The sequence below is a fragment of the Drosophila novamexicana genome, unplaced genomic scaffold (genome assembly GCF_003285875.2).
Source record: "Drosophila novamexicana strain 15010-1031.04,08,12 unplaced genomic scaffold, DnovRS2.1 tig00000974-arrow-arrow-pilon, whole genome shotgun sequence".
In the NCBI taxonomy this organism is placed as follows: domain Eukaryota; kingdom Metazoa; phylum Arthropoda; class Insecta; order Diptera; family Drosophilidae; genus Drosophila; species Drosophila novamexicana.
In genome coordinates, this window is record NW_020824834.1 from 1,185,982 (window position 1) to 1,195,934 (window position 9,953).

A 9,953-nucleotide genomic window follows, 5' to 3' on the forward strand; every position below is an offset into this window, starting at 1 on the left:
CATTTTCAATAAAATCAAATGATGCGGGCATCGTAAAGCTGCGCGTCGCGTTTTCTATCGTCGTAAAAGAATACGCGGCGTATACGTTATACGTTATGTACGAGCATTGTGCTTTACAGCCGTGCAAATCCCTTTGCAAAACAAAAATCCGCGCAGCTCGGCTGTCAGCAGTGTCCCGGGTGTCTGGCCGGGTTACCAGTCGACATTTGTGGCTTTTTAAGCGGCATAAATGATTTTAACGTGTCTCGCATCTCTCTAAAAATAAGTATTTTTGTGCGCCATGTGCAAGATACCATAAAAAAAGCAAAAAATTGTGGCTGCCAACAAAATAAAAAAAAGGCGGCAAAGAATAGAAAAAAAAAGAAAGATAAATGAAAAGCCGATCAGAAAATATTTATGGCCATTTGCTTTTGATATTTATTCAATGGCCCATTTTTTCTGCCGGCGATAAGTCGCAAATAGTTTGCGATTTTTTCACATTGCAAAAGAGTTGGCAAAGTTTTTAAAGCTCGGCCATGTCATAAGCGAGAGAAAAAGTGCAAGGCCAAAAAAAAAAACCTGAAGTTGGAAAACATAACTGATTTCCTTCTTAACTTTCAAACGTTTCGTTAACGTTTCAACTGCAATTCGAACTGTCAATTTGAGCCATTTTCGCATTTCACATGCCCTGCTTTGAAGGAATAAATGGCTTATGCTCGTGGTGTGGTTACCTAGGGTATATACTTATTTGTTCTAAAGTTTGGAATATAGCTAAAAAAAACTCTTGCAAGTGCTTGGTCCTAAACTTTTAAAGGGTCTGCTTTTTCTTGGAGATTTTTGTATGCACTGTTCACGAAGCGAAAAGAGTCGGTACATAGTTTCTCGTCAAACCTGGACTCTTCTAAGATACTACGCCCCTTACAAAAAGTCCATATCCATTTTAAAGGTTTGACAGTCATTGTATTTACAGTCTAAGAGTCACGAAAGGACTTCTCTCGGCAGAGTATTGGCATTCTGCTTACGGGCTTCCCCTTGAAGATTCTGTCAGCATGTGTTGTTCCGCGAGACAAGAAGAAGAACTAAGGCAGAACTGAAGGACCATTTATTATTGCCGTTATATTTTGTACAAGGTCACGCCCGTTGCATTCGCCATTTTGTATCCGGATGCAGCGCCATTTTGGAATGTGACGGCCATTAGCTTGCATAAAATTTTTGTAATGAAATTGTTTTTGCAATGACATTCAATATTTAACATGCGTTTTAAAGTGTTTGTTTAGTAAGCTCTAAAAATATTGCATACCAAATTTTGCATTTGGCATTTGGCATTTTGCGGTTTTTTTCCATTTTCATGCTTTCAAGGTTGTTTCACAGTAAAATAATAAATGATAGTTATTTATTTCAACAACTTTCGGTATGTTAATTTTCTGCGGTAAATTCGTTACAAGTTCGGATCGCACATAATTATTAAATATGCAAGAACTGGCAAAAGAAATGTTGCAAGCTTTTCAAATAAAATGCTTACGTTTGTTAAATAGTTCAAAATATTTGCTTAAAGTATGCAACTGCAAATTCCGGCATAGCATAGTTTACTTTGCCTCTAAAATATTACAATAATAATATTTAAGCATTTGATATGCAGCTGATTAATCGACTTGCATTAAAAAAATTGGGCAATAAATTTTAGATACTTTGCATTTGGGCTTAAAAATGGGTAATAAATAAACAAAAGTGTTAATACGCATCGAACAAATGTAAATACTGCATAAATCATAAAACTCTTACAATTATCATGAAAATGTCATTAAATATGCTAATTATTTTTATACCCTGAACCCATTCAAAATGGGTAAAGGGGAATATTGTATTTGTGCAAAATCTAAATGTATGTAACAGGCAGAAGGAAGCATCTCCGACCACATAAAGTATATATATTCTTAATCAGCATCAAGAGCCGAGTCGATCTAGCCATGTCCGTCTGTCTGTCTGTCCGTCTGTCTGTCCGTATGCATGAACGCAAGGATCTCAGATATAAGAGCTAGAGACTTGAAATAGATTAGATGTACGTGCTCCTAGTGCCTGCGCAGATCTAGTTTGTTTCCGATAATCGATAACTTACTCCGTTTCCAAGCAATCGATAAGAATCGATATCGATATCCTGTTTTTTTGGGAATTTTGGTAAATAATAAGAGCTAGAGTCACCAAACTTGACATATAGCTTCTAAAATAGAATATATATATGCATTTGATGTTGGCAGAAAAGGGTTCAGGGTATTCCCAAGTCGGGAGCTCCCGACTAGAACCTCTTACTTATTAGCGCTCATTTTTGTTAGAATTAAATGAGCACGTGTTTTATAAATTATTTTCACACCAAGCACAAACAAACACACACACGCATCCAAGGGGATAATTAAAAAAAAAAAAAAAAAAACAGGAAAAAGGAAAAGCCGTTTAATGTATTTAAATATATGTGACTTTATGCGTGCCGCTGCCCCAACACGCTGGCAACAATATGTTTATTTTTATAGAATTTCGTGCAAATTTGCAAATAAATTGAATACAAAAGCGTTTGCGCGTAACGCACAATTACAATCAGCATACATTTGGAATAATATGGAAAACAATGCAAAAGCGTGCAAAAGCCTGTTTATTATTTAAGGCCATGAATGAGTGCACAGCCAGAACTCCTTGCTACGCTCCCCTTCAGCTATTTGTTCGTGTTCGCTGAACACATTTTCAATTAACAGCAAAAAAAAAATCACTCATTTAATACCCCTTCACACACACCCACGCACACACACACACTCTCACGCTTTGATTTGTTTAATTAAATTACACTCGGACAAAGACTTCAATCATTCACAGTTTTCCAATCACTCATTGGCTCATTCACGCACAACGCAAACAAATAAGCATATGCAGCCCTGCACTTGTCTGTGTGTGTGTACTTGCGTGTGTGTGTGTGTGTGTGTGTGTGTGTGTGTTTGTCTGTGTCTTTTAGAAGTCCTTCAAGTCCTCAGAAGCATCTACGTCGAGTTATTTAGCTTCAGCTGCAAGTGCAAATCGTGCGTCCCGCTGGCGTGTGGGTTGCGTGTGTATACAATACCCTAGCATTGCTTTTGGGTATATACGACTATCAATTATTAGGCCTGGAAATGTTGAATGAATATATGTGACACTTCTTATGAGGCTGAAGAGATTGTTTCCACGAAGAGTTTTTTCAATTAACTTTTAAAAACCGTTTGGCTTTTACTTTTCCCCTTATATTCCGCCCATTATGGTGAATTATCCAAAGTCCTGTCACAGTAACGTATATTCTCGTGTAAAGGAAAGGTGAGTGTGTATATATTTAATACTCTTTGTAAGGCTAGAGAATTTGTTTGGCATGTTTCCACAAAGATTCTTTATTTAGTTAACTTAGGTTTCCCTTTATTTTCCGTCGCTTATGGTGAATTAACGAAAGTCTTCATTCATTCATTTATTTATTAAGAAACCACAGTGGAAAATAAAGTTTAGCTCTTAAGATTTAATGTCCAAAAAGTCATCTCATATATAAATCAGTCTGGAAACAGTTTATTATAAAAACTACTTAAGCTCATTTTTAGGGCATTTCAAGTTCGGCTTTCCCATTTGCACATCACAGTTGCCGTCTTGAGTGCCCAACTCATGTGTATTTGCGTATAGCCAAACGGAATTTCACCATGATTGAGTGCGCATCGGGTGTGCATTGGAACGTTAATTTGTGTATGCTAAAACAGGGGAGCGCGTCAGATAGCCCAATCGTATGAATGGGAAAAGCAAAGGCAAGGCCAGGTAATTATGTTGATATGCAGCTCTCCTGGAACTTGCCTACGGTTGCCCCACCAAATTATCCAATACTTGTAGAGCCTGTAGATAATGTCAAGCAGCTAAAAAGTTCTTTGTTCCAGTTTCGCTTTGCCCCTTTTTCCATTTCTTCATACATTCATCGATTCATCAATTTCTGGCCCCACTTCCTTTAAGTCTCGAACGATGTGGTGTATGTGCTTAGTGGTTCAATAAAACTTTCACTCAAGTGCGGCTCATCCTTGGCGTGAAGCGTTAAGCATATTTACACGCTAACTTGGCTGGCACTTTGGCTAAGTAAGTTCTCAAATTGACACAATTTTTTTTTTTTTTTTTTTTTTTTGATTTTGGGCTAACAAAGGAAAGTCATTAGAGATTGATGCACAAAAGGAATTTTCTGGCTACATGCTTTCCGCATTATTGAAAACTTACCCGTAAGCGCAGTAATTAACAATGCCGGCAACAACAACAACAACAACAACAACTATGAGAGGCAGTTGCAATTTTTGATGCAGCTGGCAACAAAGTGGATTTTATGCCTTGAGGCACATGCAAGTTTTATGCAAATGGCAAGTTGAGTCCCGAAATCGGACAAAAAAAAGACACATAACAGTAAATTGGGTCAGTGTGACCGACTAGCTGATACCCTGTACCCGATTTCGAGCTCTTGCAGCAACAATTTGAAATGCGTTGTTTCGTTCTCCAAGCTCACAACTAACAGAAGTTTATTGTATAGAAATTTCTGTGATTTCTGATCATATTATAGTTGAATGTGTATTTATACCAAAAAGTTGGAAGATCTTTGAGCTGTATTTTCATTTTGGTTGGACTTTAAAGTTAAATATTCCAGCTTTTCTTATCATAGAACACAAATAACATATTCTGTGGCACAGTCTCTTAATATTTGCCCTCTAGATAGGCCAAAAAGTACGAAATTTAAAATCGATATTTATCGATCTTAGAAAAATTCGCAGAAACAGTCGAATAAAAATGTCAAGATCATGATTATTGTTATAAACATGATTATTATCTTATTATCTTATTATATGTCCCGTAGATATCCTCAAAAACACGAATTTAACAAATCGATATTTATCGATCTTAGAAAAACTCACATAGATAGACTTGGGAATATGATTAGCTCAATTCAGCTCGTCTTTCTGCTCACAGGGTCGCTTTTGCCTGCCTGCAGCACGAATTTGCACCAAACCATCATAACCTTTTTTCTTGTTGTACAGGGTATCAAAAAGGATAAATTACTTTTAAAGTGCGCAGGCAATGTGAGCAGGCTCTGGCAAGCAGGCAGGCAGGCAGGCGCAGGCACAGGCTCGGCGAACTTGCCTTTGAAGCTAACTCTACATTGGCCCGAATGCAAATTGGCTTTGGAGCGTTTGCCTATTTTTGGCACTCTGATGACTTTCTGATTTGCTTACGAAACAAGTTTTTTGTGATTTTTTTTATTCCTTCTATTTTTTCATTTTCTGTGCACTGCAAGTTTCGTGTGTTTTTAGGCGCTTTTTGTTAGCCGACTTGTTTATTATTTGTTAATTGAAATGTTGCAAAAAGTTACGCATGTGCCTGATGAGCAGGGTGCGGCAGAGCGTTGCAAGTGGCAAGTAGCCTGATTGGAGGCTGTGCTGCAACTTCATGTGCCACGCCCCCCTCTCATCTAATGTCTAAATGTCTAAATCATTGCAAACCCCAAACAACAAAAGGGGAAAAATGTTCCCGGCTTAACTCACAAACGAGCTGAAACAAGTCGCAATAACTAGACGAAAAGAAAGTTAACAACAGAAGCCGAGGCATGAATACCCTATAAAATCTCTTGCTACTGTTAAATTTTTGTCAATTTTGAAGGCAGTTTTTTCTAAGAAGAACTCTGCATCGCAGTTCATCTATTGAAAATCCAAACTTTTCTTTGTGCTTTCCTCTTTTACAGATCAGGGTTGTCTTTTGTTTGGGGAAAGCCAATTCGGCGTAAGGTTCGACTCATAGTAAAAAAGAATTTCAAAATATATAAAATATTTAAAAAATGTATATACAAATAGACATAATGAGGCCCGAATTCCAAGCCTCTTTTAACCATCAACCGAAAATTAAATCGGATTATTTAGCTAAAGAAAAAGAGGTGAGCATTAAACAGAATGGACTTCATATTTTTCATTGATTCAGTTTATTCAAATTCACTTTTTTACAAGAAAAACAATGTGTTAATATGAATACAAGTATTATTTACGATAAAGAAAATGAAAAGGTCAAGGCTCAAAACCCAACCCGTCTAAGTAGATGTTGATATTGTTTGGGCCTGCAGCCATGTTCAACACTAACTGTTGCCAAAGCTAATATGCCCTTTTGCCAGCGTATCGCAAAGTTATGAAAAACAAACAAACAGTCCAAGTTATTAGACGAGTTCAGATTTAGTGCTGAGGTTAACATTTTGTCTAGGTGTGGCACGTAGCACGCTTTGCGAGTCCACAAATAGCGCAGAGGGCAGCACAAAAAGGAAATCAAAGAGACTGCCGCATGTGGTGTGTGTGGTATGTGTGTGTGTGTGTGTGTGTGTGTCCAGACTGTGCTGCCTCTTGAGTTTTGCTGTGGGTTTTGTGCTGTTTTGGTTTGTGCAACTATTTTCTATTCATTTATGCATTTTGGCAATAAAAATTTCATTTTTTGCTTAACTAAGTGAAACGAAAAGGTTAAAAGCAGCACCGCAACGAGATGGCGCTACAGTTGGAGCCGGAGCTGGACTCTCCGGAGGGCAGGACATCGTCTCTGGCACTGAAAGCGACTTTTATCTTGGGCGCCCGGCTCTTTGGCCCAGAGTTCGTTCCGGCTGTCTCTGCTGTCTGTCTCTCTTCCATTGCCTAGATAACGTTTCCGTCTGCCTGCTTGCTTTTTGTGTAGTTTATTTTGTTGTACTTCCTGTTTGTTGTTTGCAAACATTTTTTAAATTGTTTGCTGTAATTTGTTTCCGGCCAAAACGGCAAATGGCCGCTGCGCCATTTTGTGGAGCCCAACGCAACCGCACAATGTTGGAGCTTTGTTCGTTTTATTATCATTAAAAAATTATAATTTAAATGTTCGTCTGCCTTTTTACATATCGTTTCTAGTTGGTGCTTTATTATACCCTGAACCCATTGAAAATGAGTAAAATGGGTATATTGTATTTGTGCAAAATCCAAATGTATCTAACAGGCAGAAGGAAGCATCTCCGACCCCATAAAGTATATATATTCTAGATCAGCATCAAAAGCCGAGTCGATCTAGCCATGTCCGTCTGTCCGTCTGCCCGTATGTATGAACGCAAGGATCTCAGAACCTATAAGAGCTAGAGACTTGAAATAGATTAGATGTAGGTGCTCCTAGTGCCTGCGCAGATCGAGTTTGTTGCTTCCGATAATCGATAACATACTCCGTTTCCAAGCAATCGATAAAATTCGACAATCGATATCCTGTTTTTTGGGCAATTTAAGAGCTAGAGTCACCAAACTTGACATATAGCTTCTAAAATAGAATATATATATGCATTTGATGTTGGAAGAAGTGGGTTCAGGGTATCCCCTAGTCGGGAGCTCCCGACTGGAACCTCTTACTTGTTTTTTATTATTTTACTGGCACGTTTCGACCCTTTCGGGCAACAGCTGCTGATCCCAATCCCGATCCCGGCTCCAATTAGTTGTATAATGCGTCTCTCTGCGTGTCCTTCGGACATTTATTAGTTTGACTTTTTGCCCACGATTTATGGGTTTGCCAAAGAAAAACTCTATGCAAATATTATTTGGCAGCTGTTGCACTCCGAAATGTTTCATTTTATTTCCATTTGCCGTAAAAAAAAAGTTCTAAAAATATTTCACATCAAATTTATATTATTTTCATTCGATATTTGCGCGTTTTGCCTATGATTTTTGCTGCTAAATTATTTACGTTTATTGCAAATTGCATAAATAAAAATTTGTTTCCGAATTGAAAATTAAGTGACACGAAGTGCATAATTGAGTACACTTTCATATCAATTTATTATCAAATATTTCAGCATAAAGAATTGCTCAATTGATATTTATGGAAATATCTAATATTGAAATATTTCTTATTTTCTTCTATTTATTTAGATCAAATATTTTTTTTTCATTAAATTATTATTATGGAAAATGTCTGTTGTCCTGCCTCTGAGCACTTTTTTAAACTCCTTTAATTTCTGAATAGCTCAGAATATTATTGAAATTGAAACTTTAAAGGAATTGGTTTTTTGTTTTTTTTTGCTACATTCTTCCAAATGTTGACGTCGCTTGCGTCGATTGCGCGTCATCAATGGGCAAATAAAAGTTTGGCCTGCCACGTGCTGCATTCGAAACCGTTCGACAGTCACGTAGCCTGTCTGGCAGCTAGAAATTAAAACCAAGTTAAACATTAAACATTCGCATTGCAAAATATTTGAATTCAAATTCAAACTCTAGCGATTTGTTAAATGAATCATGAAATTGCAAAACTTTTTGATTTAATTAATAGTGAAAGTATTGTAAGGACTGTGAAATGCACTTTGGTTTTTGGAATAGTTAAAAAAACTATAATATGGTTACAAATTTATAAATATTATTGATATATTTGGTGTATACTCGAGCCGGATTCCGCTGAGTCTTTCTTTGCCTGCCTTTGAGCTCGAAAACTATAAAAGCTAGAGACTTGAAAGCTAAAACTTTTGTAAAGGCAGCTGTTTGCAGGGTGTCTTCCAGTCAAGCACACCCGACTCGAGCACTTGTAGTTGTTTTGTGTCTTAAAGCAATTTTGGTTTTGTCTCTGCCGCCAGCTACTTATCAACTAGAACTCGACTCTGTCGCACTGACGCAGTTTGGATCGCACACGTCAGCAAAATCCAATTCGACCAGACTTAATAAGACTCCCGCTTCCGAGTCTCTAATGTATAGTCACGTAGCTGTCTGCGGCAGAGCGCAGTTTGTGTACAAGCTTCGATTCGTGCAAACGCGATTTTAATTGCTGCATAAATTTGCGAAGCAAGAAACGAAAGAAAATCAATTTGAATAGTGCAAGCAAATTTGGGAAAAAAATATCCATTAATAAAAATGCAGTTAGCCCTGCCTGCTGCTGCCTGCTTCCAGCTCCAGCTCTTGCTGCTCAGCTGCCTTTGGCATGGCTATCGGCTGGAATTTGTGCAGTTTCCCGAACAACATTTGGAGCACAATGAGCTGCTGCTGTCACTGCCCGAGGATGAGTTGGATTTGTCGCAGGTGAACTGGCGAGCGATGATACCGCTGCTGCTGCAACGTCAGCAGGTGCGTCTGTGTGTCGCCGTCTATCGTTACGAACCGCAGCTGGTGGCGGGCACGTCCTGTGAGGCGCTGCTGGGCAACGGTCTGATGGCGTACTGCGACATTGGGCATGTCGAGGATCTGAGCATGACAATGCGCGCTGCATTTGGCGGCATGCTTTTCGATACGCTGCAGCAATGCCGTCCGGGCATGGAAATCTTTGGAGTACGTTGCCGGCGACGTGCCTGAACGAGATTAAGACTAAGGCCAAAAACGAAGCGCTTAAGTGAATTGCTAATTCAGTTTTCTTGCCACTGCTCATCATCAGTCGTGACTGCCGCCGTCCATCTAAATTTCTATCTTCATCTCTGTCTTCGTGTCCCTTGTCATTTCAATGTGTCAATAAAAATGCGATGTGGGTGAAGGCCTGTCCCGGGCACACACACAGCCAGGCCGTGCGCTGAGTCGAGCTACGGCCACACCCTGAGTCCTTGCTGAGCAGCATCATGACAAATGACGATTATAATTTGTAAAATTTGCACCCTGCTTGTTATCCCGCCGCAGCTGGTGGGCGGCGGGCGGCCGGTTTGTGGGCGGGTACAGCTTTCAGTGGCAGCGCTCTGGCCATGTTTGGCTCTGGCCTAGTTCTCTTTTGCCTTCAGATTTAGTTAGTGCATTGCAATTGTTGTTGCAATTAGCAGAGACAGCAATGTTGTAGGGTAGCGGGACGGAGAGTAGTAGTGTGGGGGGCGAAACATAAGCACTATGGGCAGCTGAAAAACTGATGGCTTGATTTTTCCATTAAACACTGCAAATGGAAAATTGCAACTGAAACAGCGCAGACAGCAGAAGGCAAAGGCATTTGTTGTGCTTGCTTGTTCGTTATTG

At 39.0% G+C, this 9,953-nt stretch overlaps 1 protein-coding gene across 1 annotated transcript; it reads left to right on the top strand.

Annotated features, from left to right (window-relative positions):
- The first annotated feature begins 8,771 nt into the window (after positions 1–8,771).
- On the top strand, positions 8,772–9,552 carry LOC115765524. Its single transcript, XM_030709143.1, has one exon. It carries the CDS (start codon positions 8,880–8,882, stop codon positions 9,312–9,314), a length of 435 nt encoding a protein of 144 aa, XP_030565003.1. The 5' UTR covers positions 8,772–8,879; the 3' UTR covers positions 9,315–9,552.
- Positions 9,553–9,953: the final 401 nt, after the last annotated feature.